Here is a 14817-nt window from a genome sequence, read left to right on the forward strand (position 1 = left end):
TTGGAGCCGCAACTGACGACGAGGCTGACGACGAGGCTGACGTCAGCGGCGCAGCTAGAGCAATAGCTGTTTTATTTTTGTTTTTTGTTTTTTAAGTGACACAGAGGACGAAGATTTCGATGGATTTAATGATTTAGAGTGACACGGATGGTTCAATAAATTAGTTGTTTCTATTATAGTTTATATATAGTTATATGGACCTGTGGAATAAGTTGAATTGCAACTGACGTCAGCAGCACACCGCACACATATCCGGGGTTATTTGCACAAAGGACGAAGATTCCAATGGATTTAATGATTTGGAGTGACACGGATGGTTCAATAAAATTGTTTATATTATTGTTATTTGATATACAGTTTATATATCGTTATATGAGCCTGTGGAATAATTTGAACTGCAACTGACGACGGGTCCGACGTCAGCGGCGCGCTGCACACGCGGCGCGCTGCACACGCGGAAATGTTTACTCAAAGGACGAAGATTTCAATGAATGATTTGGAGCGACACATATGGTTTGATAAACGTGTTATTTATGTTATAGTTTTATAGTAATTATACAATTAGAATCAATAACCAGTCTTAGTCTTATGCAAACAAACCACATTTGGCAAGAGTAATTAAATGAATTAAAATGGTAACTGCTTTGCCTTTTTTGTCTGCCCAAAGCTGCCAGAAAAAAAGTCATCCTGAAGCACTGGGGAAGTAGTGTTGGCGTGCACCTGCAGGACAGGAATCTGTTCAGGTTCTGCAAGTGTCTGAATTTACCTGGTCTGTAGGTGTGTTCAATCTTGGCAACTTGTGGAGTGATGAGCTTGGCAGTGTGCTCTTTTTTACTGCTGTCTCTCTCTTTTTCCTGACGCTTTTCCATCTTTTCATAGTAGTGCTGTATAACAATATAATGATGGAGACCATAGAATAATAACATAAATTATAGCACAATTTGAATGGCCAGGATTTAAATGCATATGAGTCTCTGTGCATTTTCATAGTGGAATCCCAGAGGTTGAACACAATCAAATCCAGTTTGACCTTTTTATTGTTCTAGATTTTTTTATATTCTTATTGTAGGAGTGGAAGGAAATAATTACAATTTTAGAGGAGCAACAATTAATTGATAATTATTTTCGATAATCGCTGAATAATTTGGATAGTTTTCTAATTCAAAATTGTCCAAATGCCTTGAACTGTCAGGTTCTCAACATTATGCAACTCATGTAGTTCTCTATGAAAGCAGCCCAAAAGTATTTGCGTTAAATTGTAATCAATTTATGTCAATTTGAAATAATGACAGGATTTTAAATACCGTATTTTTCAGACTATTAGTCACGTTTTCTTTCATAGTTTGGTGGGGGGGTTTTCACCAATTTTTACTTGATCATTAACACATTACTTACGTACTTACTAGTATAGTTGATCAATTTGCATGTTATTTTCACTTTAAACCGCGTGAGGGCGCACTATGGTTGTGGAATAAATGGAGCCCCACTGACAATGAGTTCCATTCACTGACTTCCAGAGTCAGGAGATTTAATGATTTGGACTGACACAGATAGGTTGATAAACTAGTTATTTATGTTATAGTTATTTGACATATAGTTTATTTAGAGTAGCAACGTGTATGTTGTTAGACTTTAGTAGTTTCTGATTGTCTAACAAGGCCGTGATGGCAGCAGGGAGAGGAGGGGGGACGGGAAGAGCGAGCCAGGGCGCTTGCGTGTGTTGGCTCATATGTCGAGGTCTTGTATTGTGAAATAAAGAACTGGTTACCAATCCGACGTCTTGCCTGGTACTTTGGTAACGCTACAATATAGTTATATACGTATATCTGTGGAATAATTTGAGCCGCAACTGACAATGAGGCTGACGTCAGCGGCGCACGTAGGTCCGGAATCAACAGCTGTTTTGTTTTGTTTTTTGACACAGAGGATGAATATTCCGATGTATTGAATGATTTGGAGTGATACAGGTGGTTTGTTAAAATTGTAGTCCATATTACCCTATCTTCTGGACTGTAAGGCGCACATAAAAACCTAAAATTTTCTCAAAAGCCGACAGTGCGCCTTATAGTCCGGTGCGCCTTATATATGGATCAATTGATGAATTTGTTGATCCATACTGGTTGTACACAGTGTTCTGCCAAAATTTTCAGTACGTTTTAGTACGACTAGTAAATTACAAGGTCGCATCGCTTATCAGCATTACGGTAACCGTGGTCAGGGGGCGTCACTGAATAGCTGTTGGGGCTATTTCATTTCAAAATAGGATGCTCTGGTAATCTTTCGAGTAAATTTACAGATAGATATGGGAGGGAAACATAGGTAAGCAGTACCAATGTGTTAGATCAAACTTTAGTCAGTTTCGATCATTTTATAAGCGCTCGTTTGAGAAACGCGATTGTTTACACTTTGCTGAGGCTCATGGGAGTCTGCGAGCTGAGGCTCATTGGAGTCTGTGGGTGGCTAATGCTATAGTGATAGCTGCTATACGCACGAAGCTATTTCATGTCAAAATAGGCTGCTCTGTTAATGATTCGAGTAAATTTATGGATGGATATGGAAGGGAAACATAGGTAAGCAGTACCAATGTGTTAGATCGAACTTTAGTCAGTTCTGATAATTTTATAGAAGATAGTTTGAGAAATGCAATTGTTTACAGAGGGCTCATTGGTTATTGGCTAGTGGATGCATACCGCAACCCTAGTCAACCGCAGTTTGTTGCAGGATAGCTTCTATTTTATGCGCCTTATAATCCGGTGCGCCTTTTAGTCCGGAAAATACAGTACATTTATTTGATATATCGAGTCTGATGTCAGCAGCGCATGAAGTTCCGGCGTCAACAGCTGTGTGTGTTTTTTTTTTTAAATTGACACAGAGAATGAATATTCCGATGGATTTAATGATTTTGAGTGTCACGAATGGTTCGTTAAAATTGTTGTTTAGATTACATTTATTTTATATATCTAGTCTGACGTCTGCGGCGCACGTAGTTCTTTTTGGCGTCAACAGCTGCGTGTGTGTTTTTTTTTAAGTGACAAGACTAAGATTCCGATGGATTTAAAGATTTGGAGTGACACAGATGGTTCAATAAAATTGTTGTTTATATTATTGGTATTTGATATAGTTTATATATTGTTATATGGGCCTGTGGAATAATTTGAACTGCAACTGACGACGAGTCCGACGTCAGCGACGCACCGCACACGATGAAATCGATGGATTTAATGATTTGGAGTGACACAGATGGTTTGATAAAGGTGTTATTTATGTTGTAGTTATTTGAATCACTGCTAATGTTACGTCAGGCCCGTTCTCAGCTCCTCATTTGTGTTTATGTCACGTTGGCATTCCGTATCGTTTAGCTTGTTGTTGCTGGTTCATGTCTTTTCTTGGTGTTGGATTTTGTCAAATAAATTTCCCCCCAAATGCGATAAACTCCGGTGCGACTCATATGTTTTTTTCCCCTTTATGGTGCATTTTATGGCTGATGCGACTTGTACTCCGGAGCGACTTTTAGTCCGAAAAATACGGTAACTGCATGAAAATTAAAATGTTTAAATAATTAGATTCACCAATTAATCAACAAAATTTTAATCAATTGTCAAAATTGTTGGTTGCAGGCCTTGATATCATGCTTACTGAAGTGAGCTCTCGAGATATAAGGTTTTGCGTGACGCATATGCAGCACATTCTTTTGTAAAAGCTGTTGCAAAAAAGCCACATTGAACTGAGGTGCATCTCACAATATGATGTTCCCTGTGATGCCGCACAACAGCACTCCAATTGCGAATGTTATGTGTGACTTTAAACGTATATGTTACAAGAAAATGTAATCAAGTTATACTGTAAAACTTCAGCGGCTCCACTGTATGGGCAAAGTGACAAGTCAAAGTTTCAACATGAAATACACAGCCATATAACATTCTAACAAACCTGATAATAGTAGTCATCCAGGAAAGGGTCAGTACTTTGAAGTTGCATCATTTGGATTTTAGTGACCCATTCCTTCTCTTTCTGAGTCATCAGGTTACTATATGGGTCCCTGCTGCGCCAGTCCCCTCCTGTTCTGCTTCGCTCTCTTCAGGGTAAAAAAAAAAAAAAAAAGGGACAAATGAGATTGGTTTTATGGGAAGGCTCAGCTCTGGCATTGTTAAAAGTACATAATAAACGACGGACGATCACATACCCGCCCCTGTTTTGCATGCGCTGGGTAAGTATGCGCCGATGTTGAGGATGGAGATGAGTGGCGTTATGCCTGATGGGTGGCATGTGGTTAGGATGACCATGCGGATGCGGCGGCCCCATTCGATGACCGTGTGCAGGGTGCGGGCCACTGAAAAATGGTCTGAAACCACCACCAGCTGGTAACAAAGAAGGCACTGGACCACCACGAGGAACTCCTGCCACCTAGAAAGAGAAGAATGTGTGATATAAATAATATCATACACACAGGACAGTACATACAGTATCCAGTGTCCAAATCCAGTTGTGGAGGGCAGATATCCTGGATGTTTTAGATGCTTCCTGCCTCAAAAGCACCTGATCCAAATGATCAGGATTGTTATCAGGCTTCTGCAGAGCATTTGACTCAGGTGAAGAAGGAAACATCTAAAACACTTAGTATAGCGGCCTTTGGGAGCTGGATTTAGACACCCCTGCAATCCATGCACACAGTTGCAAGAAAAAAAAACCTTTGGAATTAACAGGAATTTTGAAATTGGTTATGTAATATGTAATAAATTTTTTTTTTTTTGGTATGGCGCTGTTGTGAGTGGCAGCCTCCCAGCAGTATTCTCGCTTTTCCGCTTTATTTCCTTCTTTTCTCCTCTTTCTTTCTTTCTATTTGCCCATTCAGCGATGCCGGTGCCTTCTACTGCACCTCGGCGTGTGCAGATCGGTTCGGATATTTTTTTCTCCAAGAGCCGGGCTGCGCACATCAGTCGGGACTGGCGTAGAATCCCTTGGTTGCACTAGTGAAACCGTAAGGGAAGTGGGAATATGTGGAGTGTCCTGTTTGTAAATTAAACTGGGGTGGAAATGAAGGAATGAGTGTAGAAATGTGACTGCGTGGTGACTGAGATTGTGAGAAAAGTGTGAAATTGCTCAGCATGTGTTTTAGAAGGAACATAGGTTTCCAGGTTTTTACTGAACACACGTCAATTACAATGCAAGACGTAAAAAGTGTATGATCCAATGGATTTAGGTGAGCATCCTGGCAGCAATTACCTCAACCTAAGGTTTTTTTAAGTTGAGACCTGCACAATGGTCTGAATGAATTCTCGAACATTTCCCTTTACAGAACAGTTTTAGTAAACAATATTCTTGGGATGTCTGTGTAAATTGCTCGCTCACGCACGCTCACGCACGCTCGCGCGCTCGCGCACGCACGCGCACACGCACACACGCACACACACCACACACACCACACACACCTCTGCTCAGCCAAATCTATTGTGTGACATTATCATGTCACTCACCAACATGATAATGACATAAATTGACACCTACAGTACTAAGACCACAGACCAAAGACCACATTTTCAACAATGAACATTGTGTGCATTGTCTCACACAGACAAACTCCATCCATCCATCCATCCATCCATCCATCCATCCATCCATCCATCCATCCACCCACCCACCCACCCACCCCACCCACCCACCCACCCATCCATCCATCCATCCATCCATCCATCCATCCATCCAGTTTTTTAATTTGGAAAAAAATTCCACGATGTAGTGAAGCCGCGATAAACGAAACGTGAAGTAGCGAGGGATCACTGTATTATTTTTACTGTGGCTGTACCACTGACCTGAGAGTTGAGGAGCTGGGCCCGTTGAATCTGTGACAGCATCGGGCCGACTCCTGGAGGAAATGGTCCACGACACAGTGGCGAGTTCTTGTGGGGGAGAGGGCAAAAATTAAATATAAATCTAATTTATAATGGAAAGATTTCAGTGACAAATGAAACTAAATAAGGAGAAATTTTGTTTTGTTCATATGAATATCAGGCACAATGACATAAACCACTGTTACCAGTATACAGGGATACATCAATACCACTTTTACACTGTGTTCAGCATTATTAGGCAAGTGCATATTTTGACCGTATGATCATTTATATGCATATTTTCCAACTCCATGCTGTATAAGCTTGAATACTTAATACAAGCACAAGCAAGTGATGTTTATTTGTGTTATGAGGTGTGATGGAGGATGGTGGGTTCTCAGCAGATCAACACCCAATATAACTGCATAATTATGAGGCAGCTTGCGTTCCTCAGGCAAAATGGGACAAAAAAGAGATTTAAGTGACCCTGAAAAGTCAAAAATTGTAAAAGGTCTTTCAAGGGAATGCAGCACACTTGAAATTGCTAACCTCAGAACCATCAAACATTTCATTGCAAATAGTCAATTTTCCCAAGAAAGCCAGAATCTCAATTTTACTCTCTTAAAGATTGAAGTTTAAGGTTAATTAACATTTTGGTTGACTGGGAACTCTGTAGCTGTTCAAAAACAAAATTAATCCTCAAAAATACAGTTTACCTAATAATTCTCCACACAGTGTATATTTTTTCCAAGGCATCAAAACTATGAATGAACACGTGGCATTATTAGTACACACACACACACACACACACACACACACACACACACACACACACACACACACACACACACACACACACACACACACACACACACACACACACACACACACACACACACACACACACACACACACACACACACACACACACACACACACACACACACACACACAAACAAAAGATGAAATAACTGAAAACATGCTTTATATTCTAGGTCCGTAAAAAATAGCCACCCTTTGCTCTAGTTACTGCTCTGCACACTCTTGGCATTTGATCGATGGGGTTCAAAAGGAAGTCACTTGAAATGTTTTTTCAACAGTCTTGAAGAAGTTCCCAATGGTGCAGAGCGCTTGTTGGGCCCTTTGCTTTCACTCTGTGGTCCAGCTCACCCCAAACCATCTGATTGGAATTCAGGTCTGGTGAATGTTGGAGGCCAGGTCAACTGTCGCAGGAATCTCTTCTGCTTGTTGCCTCTCTCATGGTCAAGTAGGGGCTACTTGACCATGAAGGCCAGATTCAAGCAGTCTCCTTTTAACAGTTGTTCAAGAAATGGGTCTGCCACTAGAACTGCGTGGCATTCATCTGGTCTGTGATCTGAGCTGCTGTTAACTTTCAATTTTTAAGGCTGGTGACTCGGGTGAAGCCAAGGTGACTCTTGATCTTCCTTTACCAGGTTGGTCCTCAGTTTCAGTTTTATCTTTACTGTTTAGTTTCGTTGTCACGCTTGATAGTTTTTGTGACTCTACATGGGGAGACATTGATAGTTTTTGCAATTCTCCGACTGATCTTCATTTCTTCAAGTAATGACGGGTACTTATATTTCTTTAGTTATCTGATTGGTTTTGCATTATTTGAATTTGAATAGTTGTTCAATAGGGCTGTCGGTCGGCTGTGTATTAACCTGACTTCTGCGCAAAGCAACTGATGCTCCCAACCCTATTGATGAAGCAAGAAATTCCATTAATTATCCCTGATAAGGCACAATGTGAAGTGAAAACCATTTCAGGTGACAACCTCTTAAAGCTCGTTGAGAGAATGGCAAGACTGTGCAAAGAAGCAAAAGGTAGCTATTTTGAAGAAACTAAAATACAAAACATGTTTTCAGTTATATCACCTTTTTTTGTTAAGTATGCAGATGCATGTGTTATTTAAGGTTTTGATGCCTTCAGTCAGAATATACATGTAAATAGTCCTGAAATAAGAATCCATTGAATGAGCCTCGAATGAAACTTTTGGCCTGTACTGTATGTAATCAGATTGAATTCGAAAACCAATTATATTGAGATTATCAAATTGCTAAAATAACGATCAATCAATTGCTTTACGGTTTCTCCCGTGAAAATTTCTCAATGGATTTGCGCTTACGTCGAAAGTGGTTATTTTTGGTCCAAAAAAGTCGGGAATCTGCCGATTGGAACAAAATCTTCATCTATGTCATCAATATTGCAGTTGTGTAATACAAATTAAGTACCAAAATTGATCCGATTTTATCCATCTCAGAAGGTGGCCATTTTGCCATATACTGTCAACTGAAAATGACATCAATGATTGACCGTATCGAAAAATACTTGATATCAAGTGACTCACACTGATGCGAAAGGCAAAATTAGATGATGTCACAGAAAAGCAGTGTGGCATTATTACCCATCGAAGAAGGTAGGGAAAAAACTCACAGCAAAATTGAGCAGAGTGTTGGGTGACAAACGTTCAGGGAAAGGAAGAGGGTATCTGTGCTGGATTGGGGCTCTCACATGAACTGCTGTAGGATGATGAATCTTCATACACAAAAACACAGAAACAAACAGAAGAAGAAAACAGTTTTAGTGTGGATAAAACAGAGTTTTAGTGGTGCTCTATAACGGATCGCCAATCAGCTCTTGGGCAGCACATGGTCAGCAAATTGGTTGGTGAAAAGAAATCTATTAACGTGAAAACATCACCAGTCCAGAGAGTAGAGGAACTTGAAACCTCTCGTGGATCATGCAAGTCATGTATCACCAACAGCCCGCAGCCCCCAAAGGACCACTTCAATAGCTCATCTATTTTTCTTTGTTAACTATTCTAAAAAATGGCTCCTCTTGCCAGTAATCTGCTTTTTTTTTTTGTTGCTATTCTTATTGAATCACACTTGTATTGGTCTAAATGTGGAAACAGCACTTATTATCTATCTTCACGCTAGTGAAGGTCAAAGGTCAGCATAGTAGCACATGACCAAATCATAGAATTAGTGAGGGGGAAAAAACAGTGGGCGAAATGATGACCAGAAGACTTACTGACGAATAATTTAAGCAAAATTGTGATTTATTCATCACGAGATATCATTACATGACTGCTTTTCGTTTTAAATATGCTGCAAACCAGTGATGCTTCAATTAGCCCTAATTAAGACAGAGCTGAAACGTTGGCAATAAATTCCTTTGCTAGAGTGCCTTAGCTTCTCCTATGCATTTAATTCACTATTTTTTGGCAATCAAGCTGGAAAAGCACCTGTTGCTCGTATGTGTTGTGTAATGTGTCTAGTCACCGTGGGACGGTGGGAAACGTAATTTCGATCTCTTTGTGTGTCTTAACATGTGAAGAAATTGACAATAAAGCTGACTTTGACTTTGACTTAAGCGTTGACATGACTACACGTTCAACGTTTTTGATCCACAGTAGCACTATCATCCTCCTACCTTTTTTTCTTCAAATATTTTTTTGCTGATCTGAAAAACGGTCAGAATTGTGACTCAAATTCGTGATTCGGTTTGAACTGTGAGTTTTTTTATTCATTGCACCTGTAGTAGCTATTAGCAGGATTGCAAAAAGCTTCTTGTAATCTTGATAAATGGCCAACAGTAACAACTGAATTCTGACATGACTTAGACAATTTCTGTAAATAAAGGTTTTAGTTGGCTCACACATGTAGTCTTGTCTGTTTCTTAAAAAAAAATATTCTGCAAAGAATATCAAACAAGCAAGAAAAAAAGAAATGTATCACTGGAAGCTGTGATCTGCTTTGTACCTGATGATTTAAGGCGTGACTTATTGGTTGCTTCGGCGGAGTTCCAATGGGCACTGCCCTGACTGGAGGGGAGCCAATCACAGGAGAAGAGGAGCGTGGAGGTGGAACCCTTTCTGACAAATCCCGTCCTTCATCGTTCCTCCCCTGAGATGGACGTTTTGGAAGTCCAACCTCTTTTATTATTGACATTAATGGACTATCCTGAAGAGCCATCCAAAAACAAGCATGGGGTATTATAAAATCAATGAGAGTAATCTCATAAAACATAAAAAATGTGCTAGATTACCGTAATTTATGGACTATAAAACACTACTTTTTCCTCAAGTTTTGAACCCTTTGGCTTGTCATCCGGTGCGGCGTATCTATGGATTTTTCGTGATTTTTTGTGATGACTTGATCACCTTTATACACTCGTAAAAAGGCTGTGGACCGCTATTGTGCGGCACCGCTCTGCTGGGCGGAGGGATATGTGAGACAGTCAATGTTGAGAGCAGTGGTGTGTTGATCGCATGTCCATGCGCCAAGCAAATAGTGCCGTGTAATTGACAAAAAGAAGAGACAGAACGAGATCAAGACGGACATTACTAAAGAAAGGAAGCTTTTATACACAACCCCTCATTATGGGGGACAAAAGAAATGCATATGAAGCTGTTTTTAAGTTAAAGGCAATCAATTTGGCTCTTAACGTAGGAACTACAGCTGATCATGCATTGTAAAGGTTTCTTCCGGTCACTATGGGGCACTGGGCTATTGTTGGTGACATCTTGTTGCGTCACCCTATTCATTATTTCCTGGTCACGTCTACTCTGGAGCTAGCGTATTTTTCGGACTAAAAATTGCTCGGGAATATACGTCGCATCAGCCCTAAAATGCACAATAAAGTGAAAAAAAAAACATATATAAGACGCACCGGAGTATAAGTCGCATTTTGGGGGAAATATTTTTTACAAAATCTAACACCAAGAACAGACATGAACGAGCAATAACAGGCTAAATGATGCAGTCTGCTAACGTGACATAAACACAGAGCTGAGAATGGGCCTGACGTAACATTATGTTATCCAAATAACTGTAACATAAATAGCACCTTTATCAAACCATCTGTGTCACTCAAGATCATTAAATCCATCGATCGTTCTTTATGTAAACAATGCCGCGAATGCGCCACGCCGCTGACATTGATTGCAGTTCAAATTATTCCACAGGCCATCCATCCTCTTCCGCTTATCCGGAGTCGGGTCGCGGGGGCAGCAGCTTTAGGGTGGACTCCCAGACTTCCCTCTCCCCAGCCACTTCATTGAGCTCATTCCGAGGGATCGCAAGGCCTTCCCAAACCAGCCGAGAGACAGTCTCTCCAGCGTGTCCTGGGTCGTTCGCGAGGTCTCCTACCGATGGGACATGCCCGGAACACCTCCCCAGGGAGGCATCCAGGTGGCATCTTGATGAGATGCCTGAGCCACCTCATCTGGCTCCTCTCAACGTGGAGGAGCAGCGGCTCTACTCCGAGACCTTCCCGAATGACCAAGCTTCTCACCTTGTCTTCACTTGCCCGCTGAAGACCCTTCCATACGAGCAGCCCCTGTGCCTCTCTGCCGATAGCGTGAGGAGGACGCTTGCTGCAATAGACACCCGTAAGGCAGCAGGCTCAGACAACATCCCAGGTCGAGCGCTGAAGGACTGCGCTGGGGAGCTTATGGGTGTCTTCACGGACATATTTGCCATTTCCCTGCAGCAGGCCATTGTCCCATCATGTTTCAAGGATGCCACCATCATACCTGTGCCAAAGAAACCTGCTCCTTCCTGCTTTAATGACTACCGTCCCGTGGCACTGTCTCCCATTGTCATGAAGTGCTTTGAGCGGCTTGTCATGACGCACATCAAATCCGTTCTCCCCCCTCCCTTGACCCCCTTCCAGTTTGCGTACTGAGCCATCTGAGGATGCTATCTGCTCTGCCCTCCACTCATCCCTCACCCACCTGGAAAATGGAGACTCGTATGTGAGATTGCTGTTTGTGGACTTCAGTTCTGCATTCAACACCATTCTACCACAGCGTCTGATCTGCAAACTCGACAAACTGGGTCTCAGTACCTTCCTCTGCAACTGGGTTCCGGACTTCCTCTGTCAGAGGCCTCAGGTGGTTCGTGTTTGCGACACTATCTCCGGCAGCATCACGCTGAGCACAGGGGCCCCCCAAGGCTGCGTACTCAGTCAGCTGCTCTTCACCCTGCTGATGCATGACTGCACTGCAACCTACAGCGGCAACCGCATGCTGAAATTTGCTGACGACACGACTCTGGTGGGTCTCATCACCAAGGGCGACGAGACTCAATACAGGTAGAAGGTCGACCTTCTGGCCACGTGATGCAGAGACAACAACCGCCAGCTGAACGTCAGCAAGACCAACGAGATTGTTGTTGACTTCCGGAAGGGTCACGCCCAACACCTGCCGATGACCATCGACGGTAATGTGGTGGAGAGAGTGAGCAGTGATGACCTCTCCTGGAGCACCAACACTGCATCACTGACACAATCTTTCTATTGCTGAATATAATGAATTTTGTCTTGCTTAGGTTTAATGATAACTTATTTGTACTGAACCAAGATTTTATTTTGATGAATTCTGATGTGGTATTATTCAAAAGCTGCTGCAAATTCTCACCTATACCAAGGATTCAGCAAACAGAATGAATTTGAGTAATTGAGAAGTTTTACATATGTCATTTATGTACATGATAAACAATTTTGGTCCCAACACTGACCCCTGTGGCACACAGTTTGGACCACCAACACTGAATCACTGGCGAAGAAAGCTCAGCGCCGCCTGTACTTCCCGGGGAAACTCAGGCGAGCGAGTGCTCCACCAGCCATCATGACCACATTCTACCGTGGCACCATTGAGAGCGTCCTCTCCAGTTGTTTCACTGTGTGGGGTGGTAGCTGCACTGAATACAACATGAAGGCCCTGCAGCGCATAGTGAACACAGCCGATAGGATTATTGGTGCTTCACTCCCCTCCCTGAAGGACATTTACACCTCCCGTCTCACTCGCTAGGCGACCACGATTGTGTGTGATGTGAGTCACCCCGCTCACACTTAGTTTGATCTGCTGCCCTCTGGGAAGAGGTACAGGAGCCTACTCTCCGGCACCACCAGACTCACCAACAGCTTCATACTCCAGGCTGTTAGTCCAGCTGACTCTCTCCCCCCTCGGCTGCATAACGTCCAGACCTTTTGGGCCACGTTGGCTGCCTTGCACTCCTCTCGCGCTATATTCTGTCTGCCTACAAGTCGATCAACAAACTGCGGCCTAGGGTGACCTGGTGCCAAGTGCACACATGGACACCCTTATGCTTGAGCATGGTGTTCATTATAGAAAATCCGTGTCGAGCACAGAAGTCCAATAATAGAACACCGCTCGGGTTCAGATCGGGGGGGCCGTTCCTCCTAATCACGTTCTTCCAGGTCTCACTGTCATTGCCCACGTGAGCATTGAAGTCACCTAGTAGAACGATGGAGTCCCCAGAAGGAGCGCTCTCCAGCACTTCCTCCAGGGACTCCAAGAAGGGTGGGTACTCTGAGCTGCCGTTCGCTGCATAGACACAAACAACAGTCAGGACCCGTCCCCCCCACCCGAAGGCGGAGGGAGGCTACCCTCTCGCTCACCGGGGTGAACCCCAATGTGCAGGCGCCCAGCCGGGGGGCAATAAGTATGCCAATACCTGCTCGACGCCTCTCACCGTGGGCAACTCCAGAGTGGAAGAGAGTCCAGCCCCTCTCGAGAGGGCTTGTACCAGAGCCAAAACTATGTGTGGAGGCAAGTCCGACTATGTCAAGTCGGAACTTTTCTGCCTCACACACCAGCTCGGGCTCCTTTCCAGCCAGAGAGGTGACATTCCATGTCCCTAGAGCTAGCCTCTGCAGCCAGGGATCGGACCGCCAAGGTCCCCGCCTTTGGCCGCCGCCCAGCTCACTTTGCACCCGACCCCTTTGGCCCCTCCTACAGGTGGTGAGCCCATGGGAAGGGGGACCCACGTTGTCTTTTCGGGCTAAGGCCCGGCCACCAGGCGCTCGCCTTAATAGTAATATATAAATTATATATCAAATAACTAATATATAAACAACAATATTATCAAACTATCTGCGTCACTCCAAAGCATTAAATCCATCGATCGTCCTCTATGTAATCAACGCCGCAATCGGACTCGTCATCATTTGCAGTTCAAATTATCAGGCCCATATAACGATATATAAATTATATATCAAATAACTACCGTATTTTTCGGACTATAAGTCGCGTTTTTTTGTCATAGTTTGGGTAGGGGGGCCGACTTATACTCAGGAGCGACTTATATGTGAAATTATTCACAAATTTTCAAAATTCAAAAATTCACGATGTAGTGAAACTGCGATAAACAGCAGTGTTTGGAAAGAAATGTTAGTATATTATTAAATCTTTAAAAAGCCTTTCTGTGTCCAGTCTTTCTTTGTAAATAACATGCGTGCACATGCGGCTTTTAGTACAGTTCTGTTTATTTATTATATTAAAAAAAATAATCTTCGAATTTATGCTGGTGCGGTTTATAATCAGGTGCGGTTTATAGTCGAGAAATTACGATACTCTTGAGCAGGTGTGTCAAATTCATATTAGTTCATTGGCCAGAGTCACCATGATGTGATTTCAAGTGGGCCAGACCAGTTCCATATATTTTGGGCCCAATAAGTCTGTAACACTTTAAAAACATTTATATTGGCAGTATTCAGGTTTCAAAAGGCCACGTAGATATTAAATCGGGATATTCAAATGTGGGAGTAACTCACGCATGTAAACAGGTTACACCGAACGTTTCCAAAATCTTCACCAAAATTTTGACTGCATGTAAATGAAGTCTGTTAGGGTTTACAGATTATCTTGATCGTATGATTATATTGGAATGTAGACTAGAATTATTAACTTTGTTTAAACCTTTTACCTTTCCTTGACTCTGAAAAGTTTAACCATTTAGTTGTTGAAACTTTCCAAATGGTGTGGAAACATTCTTGCTTAGTTAGTCATCTAAAATGCTCCACTAGTTTCTGTTTCCATAACCTTGTAAAACAATGAGCTGGGACCCTCCGCACTAATTAACCAGTTGTTGAGGTGACCACCAAACATGTCCAATGTCACCCGCACCCTACTTGTTCTCAATAAATACTCTCTTGCAAG

At 42.6% G+C, this 14817-nt stretch overlaps 1 protein-coding gene across 1 annotated transcript in view; it reads right to left on the reverse strand.

The window, feature by feature from the left end:
* The window catches only part of patl1 (PAT1 homolog 1, processing body mRNA decay factor), a 45483-nt gene that overhangs the window by 17651 nt on the left and 13015 nt on the right, over window positions 1-14817 (reverse strand). Inside the window, exons 7-12 of the mRNA XM_085912452.1 lie at window positions 9614-9814; window positions 8283-8384; window positions 5811-5897; window positions 4184-4404; window positions 3931-4075; window positions 767-884 (exon numbers count right to left, since the gene is read on the reverse strand). Coding sequence (XP_085768578.1) covers window positions 767-884; window positions 3931-4075; window positions 4184-4404; window positions 5811-5897; window positions 8283-8384; window positions 9614-9814 — 874 coding nt within the window. The remainder of the gene's footprint in view (window positions 1-766; window positions 885-3930; window positions 4076-4183; window positions 4405-5810; window positions 5898-8282; window positions 8385-9613; window positions 9815-14817) is intronic.

Source organism: Syngnathus leptorhynchus, chromosome 5, assembly GCF_054491065.1.
Source record: "Syngnathus leptorhynchus isolate UIUO chromosome 5, UIUO_Slep, whole genome shotgun sequence".
In the NCBI taxonomy this organism is placed as follows: domain Eukaryota; kingdom Metazoa; phylum Chordata; class Actinopteri; order Syngnathiformes; family Syngnathidae; genus Syngnathus; species Syngnathus leptorhynchus.